The 13963-nt window shown below is 45.6% G+C and overlaps 3 protein-coding genes across 4 annotated transcripts in view; 1 reads left to right on the plus strand and 2 right to left on the minus strand.

The window, feature by feature from the left end:
* Nucleotides 1-4285, plus strand: part of ankrd45 (ankyrin repeat domain 45) — a 36554-nt gene extending 32269 nt beyond the window's left edge. The window contains exon 8 of one of the 2 annotated variants that reach the window (XM_070887438.1): nt 3295-4187. In XM_070887438.1, coding sequence (XP_070743539.1) covers nt 3295-3302 — 8 coding nt within the window. In that variant the 3' untranslated portion in view covers nt 3303-4187. Of the gene's footprint in view, nt 1-1924 lie in introns of both variants that reach the window. The other variant, XM_070887437.1, reaches the window with a different exon arrangement.
* Nucleotides 4286-5348: 1063 nt separating this feature from the next.
* Nucleotides 5349-13963, minus strand: part of LOC139268763 (quinone oxidoreductase-like protein 2) — a 42686-nt gene continuing 34071 nt past the window's right edge. The window contains exon 10 of the mRNA XM_070887436.1: nt 5349-6426. Coding sequence (XP_070743537.1) covers nt 6319-6426 — 108 coding nt within the window. The 3' untranslated portion in view covers nt 5349-6318. The remainder of the gene's footprint in view (nt 6427-13963) is intronic.
* On the minus strand, nt 6434-10418 carry gtpbp3 (GTP binding protein 3, mitochondrial). Its single transcript, XM_070887434.1, has one exon. It carries the CDS (start codon nt 10029-10031, stop codon nt 8550-8552), a length of 1482 nt encoding a protein of 493 aa, XP_070743535.1. The 5' UTR covers nt 10032-10418; the 3' UTR covers nt 6434-8549.

The raw sequence follows: 13963 nt of genomic DNA on the forward strand, positions 1-13963 counted from the left end.
AGAGAGGCTCAGGGGGAGGGAAGAGAGAGAGAGAGAGGCTGAGTGGGCAGGGAAGAGAGAGAGGCTGAGGGCAGAGTGAGAGAGGCTGGGGGGCTGAAGAGACAGAGGTGGGGTAGGGGAGGGATAGAGGCTAGGGGTGGGGAAGAGAGAGAGAGGCTGGGGGAGGTGAAAGAGAGGCTGGGGGTGGTGGGAAAGGCTGGGGGGGAAGAGTGAGCGAGGTGGGAGGCTGGGGGAAAGAGAGAGTGAGAGGCTGAGTGGAGAGAGAGAGAGACGGGAGCTGGGGGAAAGAGAGAGGCTTGGGGGGAGAGTGAGAGAGGCTGGGGGGGGGGAAATCGGAGGGCCTTGGGGCCAAGAGTGAGAGAGGCTGGGGTGGGGGTGAGAGAGAGAGGCTGGGGGGGGGGGGGGGAAGAGAGTGAGAGAGGCTGGAGAGAGGGAGTGAGGCTGGGGGAAAGGGAGAGAGGTGGGGGGGGTGATCGGAGTGGGAGAGGGAGAACTCAGGAAAGACAGATCACGTTCTTCCAACTCTCTACAAGGAACATTGTTTGGGGGGGGGGGGTGGGGAGGGAGGATGCACTTGGACTGCGGTAAGGCACTTTGGCTGGGGGAGGGATGGACTGGGGTAAGGCACTTGGACTGGGGGAGTCATGCACTTGGTCTGGGGTAAGGCACCTCGGCTGGGTGAGGCATGCACTTGGACTGGGGTGAGGCACTTTGGCTGGGGGAAGCAAGTACTTGGACTGGGGTAAGGCTTTTTGGCTGGGGGAGGGATGGACTGGGGTAAGGCATGGACTGGGGTAAGGCACTTCGGCTGGGGGAGTCATGCACTTGGTCTGGGGTAAGGCACTTCGGCTGGGGGAGGCATGCACTTGGACTGGGATAAGGCACTTCGGCTGGGAGAGGCATGCACTTGGACTGGGGTGAGGCACTTTGGCTGGGGGAGGTATGCACTTGGACTGGGGTGAGGCACTTTGGCTGGGGGAGGCATGCACTTGGACTGGGGTGAGGCACTTTGGCTGGGGGAGGCATGCACTTGGAATGGGGTGAGGCACTTTGGCTGGGGGAGGCAAGTACTTGGACTGGGTTAAGGCACTTTGGCTGGGGGAGGCATGCACTTGGACCCAGGTAAGGCACTTTGGCTGGGGGAGTCATGCACTTGGACTGGGGTAAGGCACTTTGGCTGGGGGAGTCATGCACTTGGACTGGGGTAAGGCACTTTGGCTGGGGGAGGGATGGACTGGGGTAAGGCACTTCGGCTGGGGGAGTCATGCACTTGGTCTGGGGTAAGGCACTTTAGCTGGGGGAGGCATGCACTTGGACTGGGGTGAGGCACTTTGGCTGGGGGAGTCATGCACTTGGACTGGGGTAAGGCACTTTAGCTGGGGGAGGCATGCACTTGGACTGGGGTGAGGCACTTTGGCTGTGGGAGGCAAGTACTTGGACTGGGGTAAGGCACTTTAGCTGGGGGTGGCATGCACTTGGACTCGGGTAAGGCACTTTGGCTGGGGAAGGCAAGTACTTGGACTGGGGTAAGGCACTTTAGCTGGGGGAGGCATGCACTTGGACTCGGGTAAGGCACTTTAGCTGGGGAAGGCAAGTACTTGGACTGGGGTAAGGCATTTTGGCTGGGGGAGGGACGTATTTGGACTAGAGTACCGGACTTTGGCTGGCCCTTGCTGTCTTCTGCGGAGTTCTGTCCTGTCGCTTCAGGAAGTCAAAGTGGATCGAGTTACAATTTACAAAATCAGTGAGACCTTGGGATGGGCGGTTCCAGTGACACATTCCTGTGAAACTTCAGGGTGTGGCTTATCCTCCAAGGGGACAATTCAGAAATAAGGGGTGAAGCCTGTTGGCCATTTTTGCAGTACAAATAAGCACGTCAAAATGGATGAAGCGGATATTGATTTGTACCTTTCCTTTTATGAAGCCCCACAACCTACAAAAGCCTCTAAACCCTAACACCATCTTTACAGTTGGCTTAACACTGCAATCAAAATGGAAGATTTCAGAGTAACTGGATTTTAGAACTTTTTATTTTTCAATTTGTGCTACTCTACTTTTTTGTTGTTTTCGATGCATTTGATTGGATTATTTATCACTGTGGGGACTGTACATATGTGAATTATTTAAATTGATGGGGAAGTATAGTCTATTAAACTGCCTCATTATTGTGAATATTAATAATGGAGATATCTGTACACTTATCAATGTTTCTCAGTCGTGCCATGTTGCTATTTTGTGCTTTCGGTCCACTGATTGGAGGTAGCCTTTGTGTTTACGTCCACCTGTGACATTAAGTTCCATTCCTGTGACTGTGTGAATGAGCAGTGGCTGGCTGTAGGCAGAAATGATTGCACATGAGGAGGAACTCGACATAGAGTACTTGCCTCCAACCAGCAGCTCCAATAGAAAGCAGGGACCCAGGGGGGTGGGAGCACCGAGACACCGATAAGATACAATCGATATCTCCCTTAATAACATTTGGGATTCTATGATGATTTAATGAAATATGCTTTCCTCTGTAACAGAAATATTATAGTAGTGTTACTTCTACAGTTTCAGAATGGATCTATTAAATAGGGAGTCTATCAGAAACTTTTTTTAAAAACTTAATTATCATAAACTTAAATCTTCAGAAAAAAGTTTTGGTAAATCCCTTTATTTTCAGTGAGAAAAACAGGAACAGCAATGATATGTAAAAATGACAGTCGCACAATTGAAATATTAAGCATTTGGTAAACTTGACATTTGTTTACAAACACTTTTTGTGAAGACATCCTTCTTTACTATCATTTTTTTTTGCTGTGTTTACAGTTTCCACTTTTTGGAGAATACATTTTATGTTTTAATCGAATTTAAACGCATTCCCTTTTTTGAAAATATAGAAAATGCACATTTGTCATGTTTTAGTAATAGAAGTGTGTGGAGAATGTTATAACGGCAAAATCCTACAACTCATTCCTAAATGCAGTTTACTTATTAGAGTTTCTAATATATTGTGTTTAGCTTTTCAAATTGCCATGTTTTAATTTTCATGTGGGCAATGATTCTTTTTTTCGTTTTGGCTCTATTGTTGTGTGACAGGACAAAGTGAGGACAGGAAGGGTTTTAATGTGATAACTGAAGGAATGGGGTTTACTGAGAAACAATGCATTCTGTTTTAGTGACACAAATACTGCTGTATACATTATATCAATAATAATGGATATTCAGGAGTGATTTGCAAGGCAGTAGTCTGAACAAAGAGCTCGGATAATGTCATAAGCACAATTAATAACTGTTACTTAAACCCCCAAGGTGCATAAGGATGAGGAATGCCATTTGGGTCCTTGTGATCAATCCATCCAGGACAACCTGATACTCTCACCTCTTGTATTCAATATAAGATCGCTTCTCAAACTCCTATCCAAGCTGAAAAGCTCAAGTCTCTCTTATCTTTCCTCATAAGTCAGTAGTCCCCTGACTTAGGGGACCACCTTGTGGCGCTTGGCTGCATTGCCTCCAATGCTTGGATGTCTCCCTTGATACTCAACCATCAGAACAGGTCACAGTACTCAAAGTGCACTCTAACCAGAGCATTGTACAGTTTGATCACAATCTCATCTGACTTGCATTTTACTGTTTTGGCTATGCAATTCAGCATTGTATTGGCTACACTGATTGTTGCTCTGCATTGGTTGGACATGCTGAGCATTGAGCTTACTAAAACACCAAGGTTTCTTTCAACTTCATCCTTAGCTATTTCAATATCATTCGTGAAGTGTGCATGTTGCCTATGTTCTCTTCCGATGTGCAATATTTTTACACCTGTTTGCATGAGATTATAACCTTATCATTCCAGGGCATCTATTGCTACACTGCATGTTTTCTTCTTCTCTACTGTTTTTGTCAGCAGTGGCTCTCATACGGACAGTGATTGCCATTGCAGTGTGTGTCATCAATGGATGAAGATATTAACACCAAAGGATTAACAATTTCTCTCCGCAGAAGACATGTACAGCTTGTTGATAACAGCCGTTTACTGCTACCATGTGTGTATCTTGAATATGTTACAAAGAAATATAGAAAAGTAGCAGAAAAGAACATTGTGATGCCTAGTTTTGTTTCAGATAATGCAAGGCACAGAAGAAAAGCCAAACATTTTAAGATGGTCATTAGTAAATAAAAATGCAACATCCCAGTGATTGAATTACAGCACAAAACACAGTCAACTGATCATTGAGGTTACAGAAATAGGAAACAAAAAAAATCATTTAAGTTTGTTCTTTTCCACTTGAAAACCTACTGTAAATTAGATTTTATGACCAGTTATATATGATAAGTAGTCCCACACTTGAATCAATCATAATTATGTCATGGTTGTGACTTGCCATTTATTGGGCCAGATTTTGTGGTCAGCAGTGAATGAACACCGCCAGCCGTTTGTTACAGTTGCACTTAACAACAGACTTTTTATGGGCTTTTGCACTGGAAGTTCCAGTCAGCCAACTGTTGAAAAAGTGCAGCGCTCTCTACAGGCATCTGGGACCTGTGTGAACAGGGAAAGCCACTGCATATCTCCTTAACCAATCAGCTTGAAGAATCGTTAATGAGCAGTGCAGAGTCTAAACCAGGAAATGTCAGTCAAAATATTTGAATTCAGTGTCAAATCTGGTACAGAAAGTGAAATAAAGAATAGGGAAAGAAAGATAAAAAAGAAAAAGTAAAAAAAAAGATAGTGAGGTGCAGTTTTCACACATTTGGAGGAGCAGGACATCTCGGATAACAACTTCCAGATTTCTGGATTTAACCGTGCACGTGCGCTCGCTGGCAGTTGCTGTCTGATTTCCACGTAAATAACGGTGAGTGCTGTTCGCCTCATCGCTACTTCTAGTGCAAATTCCAGCCCACCATGTTAGCCTCGCTTGTGGAGATATTTTTAAATGTGTGTGGCTGTGCTGGACCCTCTGTATAATTATTTAAAATAATTTAATTTTAAAAAATCTGAACATGAATCATCTTTCACTCCTACATTTTTTGATACCGGGGCACCTTGATGAGTGCTGATGAACATACTGGGTTGGGGGGTGCAGGCAGAAGAGAAGGCTCAGGGAACTGAATTAATATGTACACAAATTGAATGTCATCATTTATGTACCTTGTGTGGGTAACTATATCTGTACAGATGTGAATTCAGCTACCCCACACTGTTCAGTTCTGTCACTCCCTCTGAGTCAATAGCCCTAAACAATCTCCAGTGCACTCTTCAGAAATAAAGGCTTTAAAAGAAAAATAGACACAAGAGCATACTTAAAAGCAAAAAGGTAATTTACAGTTAATAATTTTGTAATAATTGGATTCCTAAAAACTGATGGTGACACTCACTGTTTAATAATTGAGTCTGTGCCACTCAGAAATTACAGATCTTTCACCATCACGCTAGAAGAACAGTAGCTCCTGCTTGCTGGTTTGCTTTCTTTATAAATCATCACCCACTGTGAGCAATGGCTTAAAAATACAGGGCACGCAGATTAAACGCTCAGGCAACACGAGATGCTTTCATTTTCAAGTAAATGATTTCTCTAGTCATTTGTCTAGAATGAATGTTCATATTTGTAACTGCCACTTTTCTAAAAAGCTGCTTGATGTTTTATCCACACGTGGTATTTCTCAAACTACACACTGTGCGACCCAACTGGCCTTTCTGGTTATTTAGTCTGTCGTGAACGGGGCTTGCAGTTTACCTGTACTAAGGTAAAAACAGAAAATGCTGGAAATCTCAGCGGGTCAGGAAGCATCTGTGGAGAGAAACAGAGTTAACGTTTCAGGTCGATGTTAACTCTTTCTCTTCACAGATGCTGCCTGATCCGTTGAGATTTCCAGCATCTTCTGTTTTTATTTCAGATTTCAACATCTGCAGTACTTTGCTTTTGTACCTGCACTAAAGGCTGGCTGACTGCCACTCTTAACCGGGCAGCTATGATAGATGCAAGCTTTGGCCTGGGGAAGTGTGCCCGTCAACATGAGCAAGCATCATATCTCCTTGACTTCTTTTCAGCCAAAGTCCTCAACTATACATGTTTGAAAATGACAAGGTTAAGACTGTAGTCCATTACATATCACATTGGAGCAACACCACCATCTATTACTGCTCTGATGACCGATGAAAATCAGCGTGTCTATAAAAGGCTGAGTATGTAAAACATAAAATTACTACCGTTAAGTGCTTTATTGGAATTTCTACTACAGTTTAGCCCTTTTGAGGACAATGTTTGCCATGTAGGTTACCAAAATATGCAGTATTAGCTCCGTTGTGTCACAGTGAGACCAGCATGCTATTTCCTAGTCCAACTTGTCTCTGGTTTCTCCCTTCACTTCAGTAGGTTTCATGGTTATGATGACCTTCCCGGTGGATTTGCGCTGCAACACGTGTTGAAAAGCTTCATTTACCTAGAAAATTACAAATCTGATAAAGTACCACCAAGTGCAGTTATCCTATTTTGCTTGTAATGACACCAATGCGATTCAGCTTTTACCATTGTGACATCTACATATTTCTTTCTTGATGAATTACCAGGTTATAACGTTAATTATTTATTGCACCTTTGCATTTTTGACCATTCACATCTTCATCTCAGTGATACTCCCTGCCCACATTAGCAAGCTGTGCTTCTAAAGCCGATCGTTTTTCTCACTTGTTTTGGGTCCCCTGTTTATTTTTTCCTGCATTCGTTGATATAGGTCTATTAGTCCAAGCTTGGTCCAAAATGTATTAGGGTCAATGCTGATCTTCTAACTTTAATCACTGTGAACTTCTCTGCGCTACAAATATTCAGCATCGCATCTTTGTACTTTGGCCAGAGAGACTGGGGCCCTGCAGGTTATAGTGCAGCTGTAGTGGAATGGAGAACACTCAACTGGCAAAACTATCAAATGAGAGTCAAGTGGTTTAATCAGTGCAAAAATAATCAAGTGAAACCTCTGATCAGCAAAGTTCAATACAAATTTAGAATGCAATCATACATATTCCTGGGTGCATTGCAGGAATTAACCTGTTTACTTTAACAACCCAGGTTAAACATGGCTTCACCTTAGCAGCAAACAGCTTTCCTCAAGGCAGTCCCTTTACACCCATCAGGAAACAAGTTCATTACAAATACTATCCTCATTATTTTACAATGCATTGCACATTATTGTGTATAATGTTCTTGTTATAGAACTACATAACCTCTCGCTATACAATAAGCAAGGAAGGTCTGCTGATTTAAAAAAAACAAATCCTAGAACCTACTCGTCCTACTGTACAAAACCATTTTTTGCCAGTCTTGCTGGAGGTGATGCAAGGGAGCTGGAGAACACCCTCACATCTTGTGGACAGGTCACTGACCAGGAATCACTGGGTTGATCCTGTGAAAAAATTGCAAGAATTATAGGTGAAACCAAATCAGTCACGCATCTGAGCTTCTCAGTGACGATTCCCCTGTGCTTTCATCACGAGATTAACTGATTTACTTTTGTATGTGTATATTGCATGTCCAGATTTCTGTGGTCGACAATCGGTTCCGTGTGTCCTGGATCCTTCTTGAACATTCTGCTCGATGAGTCAGCAACTGATTCTTGCTTGAAATGACAGCTAGATATTTATTTTTTGTTGCTTACTTGGTTTCTTTCTGTTTTGACATGTATTTTTTTGTGTAACACTCTGTACCTCTCCTTTATTTCTTTTTCCTCCACTTTCCCCCCCTCGTCTCCTGGAGGCATTTACTGAGATATAGTTCCACAGGAGCCGCGCGTCCTCTGGTTCCTCGTCCAATTACTCATGCGAGTCACTTGAAGACAAGTGCAGCAGGCTATCTGACCAAGCCCATTGTATTCACATTCAGCATCAGGCAGACTTCCAGTACAGATACGCTGTATAATAATCAAGAGCAGTAATGCTGGACCCCCTCCCTAGCTCCTGCCAGCCAATTATAGCACTGCCAACTTTCTTCTGTTTGATATAATTTAATTTAGCACAGAACGGGTTCAAATCTGGGACCTTCCTACTCTGTATGATTCAGAGACTGTTATGATTACTCATATCTTCTGTGTGACAAAGAGACAATTTTCCACTTTGCGATTTTTAGATTAAACTCTACTTGCATTATTAAGCTTTCCTACTGCATTTAATCACATCCAATCATTTCTTGTATAACCTTGCTGCACATTTCTTTACGTGGCAAATAAATAGTTTGAAAAAATTAATAGATTTGAGAATAGATGCCGGCTGACCAAGCTGTTTGGTAAGTGAGCTCCAATAAAACTATCTGCTAACTAGTAAAGTCGCTAAAGCTATTGAATAAATTAATAGTTCCAGATAACTTGGTGTAACAGGTTCGCGACTGGCTTTAGTTCAATGTCACTTGGCTTGATGAGCCAATACTATCATATTTGAAGTGAATCAGTATGTGTTGCAAGGACTGTGTGTGTCTGCTCTAATCCAGCCCCATCTCAGCCTGCCCTAAAAAGTTAAATCTCTATGGCACAGGAAGAGTTAAAAACAAACAAAACTCTTTTTTGCCCCCGTGAAAGCGTTATTTCCCAATGCAGAAATCCCTGAATATAACATCCAGGATCTCTTCGGCTCCAATTTTTCCGGTGATCTTTCCCAGTTGTCTCAACGCCAACCTCAGCTGCTCCGCGGCCAGGACTAGGTCGAGCTGCCGGTGCCGGTGATACTGCGCAAGAGCGTGGGCACAGCTCTGGAGGTGCAGCCGGTGGCGAGCCTGCGTGAGACTCGGGCTGCCGGCCAGCGGGTCGCCGCACATCTTTTCCACTCGTTCGCCGAGCAGCTGCAGGAAGCCGTCGAAGCCGCTGCCGGTTTTGCAGGACAGCGGGCACACCCGAGGCAGCCCACGTTGTTCCGCGGCCAGGCACAGCCTGTCCCAGTCCCGTGGCGGAACGAGATCCGTCTTATTGCAGACCACAAGCCAATCCGCGTCAGCCCGGCGCTGTTGGGATTCGGGTGAGGAACTCACTTCGCTCAGATACCGCTGGAGGAAAGGGACCACGTCAGGCGGCAGTTCCGCGGCGTCCACCACCACCACCACAATGTCGGCCTGCTCCAACCTTTCCCGTGCCCGCCTCACTCCCTCTCGCTCCACCGTGTCCGCCGTCTCTCGCAGTCCCGCCGTGTCGCTCAGCAGCACGGGGTAGCCACCGACGTTCAGCGCCGCCTCCACCACGTCGCGCGTCGTCCCAGCCACCGGCGACACGATGGCGGCTGGCCTCTGGCACATGGCATTCAGCAGGCTGCTTTTGCCGGCGTTGGTCGGGCCGACGATGGCGACACGGACACCGCCCCGCAACCGCTCGCCGCGGCGGCTGTCACACAGGTGGCGGCCCAGCTCGGCCTGCAGGTCGCGCACCTCGGTGTCCACCCGGCCTAGAAGCCCCTCCTCGATGTTGTCGTCTTCACCGAAATCGATGTCGGCCTCGGCGTGGGCCAGGCAGCGGGTCAGCCGGCCGCTCCAGCCGCGGTACAGGCGGCCCAGGTCGCCGGCCATCTGCCGCAGCGCTTGCCTGCGCTGGGCTTCGGTCTCGGCGTGGATCAGGTCGCCCAGGGCCTCGGCCTCCGTCAGGTCCAGCCTGCCGTTCTGAAAGGCCCGCTTGGTGAACTCGCCGGCCTGGGCAGGCTGCAGCCCGGCCAAGCAGCCCAGGGCCCCCAGCACCCCGCTCACCACCGCCAGGCCGCCGTGGACGTGCAGCTCGCAGCAGTCTTCGCCGGTGAATGTGTGTGGGCCCGGCAGCCACAGCACCAGCGCCGAGTCCAGCCGCTCGCCAGAGCCGGGCTCCAGCAGCGGCCGCAGGGTGGCAGCCCGGGCCGTGGGCAGGGGGCGGCCACCGGTCAGGCAGCTCAGTGTGGTGCTGCTGGCAGGGCCGCTCACTCGGATGACGGCCACCCCACACCGGCCGTGACCCGAGCTCAGCGCGAAAATGGTGCTTCTCTCCCGGGAGTTCGAGGTGGTCCGAAAACGACGCTGTTTGAGGAAAATTAAAAGTCTATTAAACTTCATTACACGCAAGCGATAACGCTACAGAGGAAAACACTGCAAGGAATGAATGAACACTTTTCCAGAATGAGCATCTGCCAGATCAGCGTCAAAAAGCATCCAACATTCAGTCTCAAAAACAAAGTTTTAGCCCCATTATGAATTCACCCCACCACTGTTTCTTCAGGGCCCACAACCACTTTCAAATGATACTTTATTCGGGAAAACAGGAAATTAAATTTGAGTAGACTAAGCTTATATTCTTTAGAGTTTAGAAGGAGAGGTGATCTCATTCAAACATGCAAAATTCTTACAGGGCTTGTCAGGGTAGATGCAGGGAGGATATTTCCCCCTGGCTGAGGAGTCTAGAACCAGGGGTCACAGTCTCAGAATAAGGGGTCGGCCATTTAGGACTGAGATGAGGATAAACTTCTTCACTCAGAGGGTGGTAAATCTTTGGAATTCTCTACTCTAGAGGGCTTGAGGCTCTTTGAGTATATTCATCAAGACAGAGATCAATAGATTTTTGGATATTACGGGATATTATGGGGATAGAGCAGAAAAATATTGAGGTAGAAGATCAGCCATGATCTTATTGAATGGCGGAGCAGGCTCGAATGGCTTAATCCTGCTCTTATTTCTTATGTTCTTAATTTGCTCCCAGGCCTTTGCATAATGTTAGTCTAGACCAGGGAGCTCAACAAGAGCAGCCAGGAGTGACTGATTTTCTCGCCCTCTGCGTGGCAAATAAAGCTCCTTACTTCTACTCAGCACCTTTGACTTACATAGAAACATAGAAAATAGGTGCAGGAGAAGGCCATTCGGCCCTTTGAGCCTACACCACCATTCAATATGATCATAGCTGATCATTCACCTCAGTACCCCATTCCTGCTTTCTCTCCATACCCCTTGATCCCTTTAGCCGTAAGGGCCACATCTAACTCCCTTTTGAATATATCTAACGAACTGACCTCAACAACTTTCTGTGGTAGAGAATTTCACAAATTCACAATTCTGAATGAAGAAGTTTTTCCTTATCTCGGTCCTAAATGGCTTTCCCCTTATCCTCAAGTCTGTGACCCCTGGTTCTGGACTTCCTCCTCAGCTCAGGGACTCCCCCTTGTGTTTAATCTTAGCAATATACTTGCATTCTTTCACTGTGGCATAGCATATTGGCATGCCAAACCACTTGCATCACTAGAGTATCTTAACAGAAACACTTACTAAGAAAAATATGTCAGAGTGTCCATGTTCAGGGAAATTAAACTGTGTACGTTTATCTCCGAAGCTTAACATTTAAAACATTTTACAGGGTAGATAAATAAATCAGTGACCAAATCAGCCCAGGTTGCTCGCGCATATTTCTACGCAGCCACTCACATAGTGCCGATGGAAGAATTAATACAAGCGGGGAGGCATGAGCTTCCATTAGCAGTGGTGCAAAGGAAGACAATCACTTTTAAGGTGGGGGGGGAGGGAATTGGAACATTTGAAACAAGGATGCAATGCAAAGGGAAGCTGCAACTGAATTAATCCTCTGCCACCGACACTAAAAAAACCCAGGCCAACACAATAGATAAAACTGCAAAAGAGCAGATTGTGGCTGGGACTGACTCTCATATCTTTCTGCACATCCCTGACTGACTGTTGCCTGCAGCCTCAACCTATTTCCCGATGACTCATTTCCTATCCTGTCCTCTCTGAATCCTCCTTTCGTTTTTTTTCCCCAGCTGCCTCACTATGTTCCCCTTCCCGACCGAGAAAAGTGCAACCTGACATCAGAAATGTGAAGCAGCCAAGATTTTAACATATAATAAAAATGCAGAACAGTGAATCTATATAAACAGATTATAGTTAAGATATATATATATATAAAATCTTCACTGTTCTATATATACCTACAGAATAGTGAAGATACATAACCTATTTGTAGGTCTCTCAGTGAAAATTATAATACTGGATATATGTCACCAAAATTCATTTTTTAACCTCTGATCTTCCTAGCTTGTGCCACAAGCTACATCGTTAGTAAATAATAAAACTATCTCAGCAATTAATATAAATGGATATGCCTAATCAAAGGCATTTTGACATCGGTGTTTCTACGAATCTACTTATCTGCAGATGTCACTTTTCATTCGGATTCTCTTTGAATTGATGTTCATTAATTAGTAAGCTCATTGTGCGAGGCCCCTTGGGGAAGAGTGACCATAATATGGTGGAATTCTGCATTAGGATGGAGAATGAAACAGTTAATTCAGAGACCATGGTCCAGAACTTAAAGAAGGGTAACTTTGAAGGTATGAGGCGTGAATTGGCTAGGATAGATTGGCGAATGATACTTAAGGGGTTGACTGTGGATGGGCAATGGCAGACATTTAGAGACCGCATGGATGAACTACAACAATTGTACATTCCTGTCTGGCGTAAAAATAAAAAAGGGAAGGTGGCTCAACCGTGGCTATCAAGGGAAATCAGGGATAGTATTAAAGCCAAGGAAGTGGCATACAAATTGGCCAGAAATAGCAGCGAACCCAGGGACTGGGAGAAATTTAGAACTCGGCAGAGGAGGACAAAGGGTTTGATTAGGGCAGGGAAAATGGAGTACGAGAAGAAGCTTGCAGGGAACATTAAGGCGGATTGCAAAAGTTTCTATAGGTATGTAAAGAGAAAAAGGTTAGTAAAGACAAACGTAGGTCCCCTGCAGTCAGAATCAGGGGAAGTCATAACGGGGAACAAAGAAATGGCAGACCAATTGAACAAGTACTTTGGTTCGGTATTCACTAAGGAGGATACAAACAACCTTCCGGATATAAAAGGGGTCAGAGGGTCTGCTAAGGAGGAGGAACTGAGGGAAATCCTTATTAGTCGGGAAATTGTGTTGGGGAAATTGATGGGATTGAAGGCCGATAAATCCCCAGGACCTGATGGACTGCATCCCAGAGTACTTAAGGAGGTGGCCTTGGAAATAGCGGATGCATTGACAGTCATTTTCCAACATTCCATTGACTCTGGATCAGTTCCTATCGAGTGGAGGGTAGCCAATGTAACCCCACTTTTTAAAAAAGGAGGGAGAGAGAAAACAGAATTATAGACCGGTCAGCCTGACATCAGTAGTGGGTAAGATGATGGAATCAATTATTAAGGATGTCATAGCAGCGCATTTGGAAAATGGTGACATGATAGGTCCAAGTCAGCATGGATTTGTGAAAGGGAAATCATGCTTGACAAATCTTCTGGAATTTTTTGAGGATGTTTCCAGTAGAGTGGACAAAGGAGAACCAGTTAATGTGGTATATTTGGACTTTCAGAAGGCTTTCGACAAGGTCCCACACAAGAGATTAATGTGCAAAGTTAAAGCACATGGGATTGGGGGTAGTGTGCTGACGTGGATTGAGAACTGGTTGTCAGACAGGAAGCAAAGAGTAGGAGTAAATGGGTACTTTTCAGAATGGCAGGCAGTGACTAATGGGGTACCGCAAGGTTCTGTGCTGGGGCCCCAGCTGTTTACATTGTACATTAATGATTTAGACGAGGGGATTAAATGTAGTATCTCCAAATTTGCGGATGACACTAAGTTGGGTGGCAGTGTGAGCTGCGAGGAGGATGCTATGAGGCTGCAGAGTGACTTGGATAGGTTAGGTGAGTGGGAAAATGCATGGCAGATGAAGTATAATGTGGATAAATGTGAGGTTATCCACTTTGGTGGTAAAAACAGAGAGACAGACTATTATCTGAATAGTGACAGATTAGGAAAAGGGGAGGTGCAACGAGACCTGGGTGTCATGGTACATCAGTCATTGAAGGTTGGCATGCAGGTACAGCAGGCGGTTAAGAAAGCAAATGGCATGTTGGCCTTCATAGCGAGGGGATTTGAGTACAGGGGCAGGGAGGTGTTGCTACAGTTGTACAGGGCCTTGGTGAGGCCACACCTGGAGTATTGTGTACAGTTTTGG

The sequence above is a fragment of the Pristiophorus japonicus genome, chromosome 8 (genome assembly GCF_044704955.1).
Source record: "Pristiophorus japonicus isolate sPriJap1 chromosome 8, sPriJap1.hap1, whole genome shotgun sequence".
Lineage (NCBI taxonomy): Eukaryota > Metazoa > Chordata > Chondrichthyes > Pristiophoridae > Pristiophorus > Pristiophorus japonicus.

Coding starts and splice junctions, on each gene's coding strand:
- gtpbp3 (XM_070887434.1), bottom strand. CDS start 10,031: ATGAAGTTTAATAGACTTTTAATTTTCCTCAAACAGCGTCGTTTTCGG.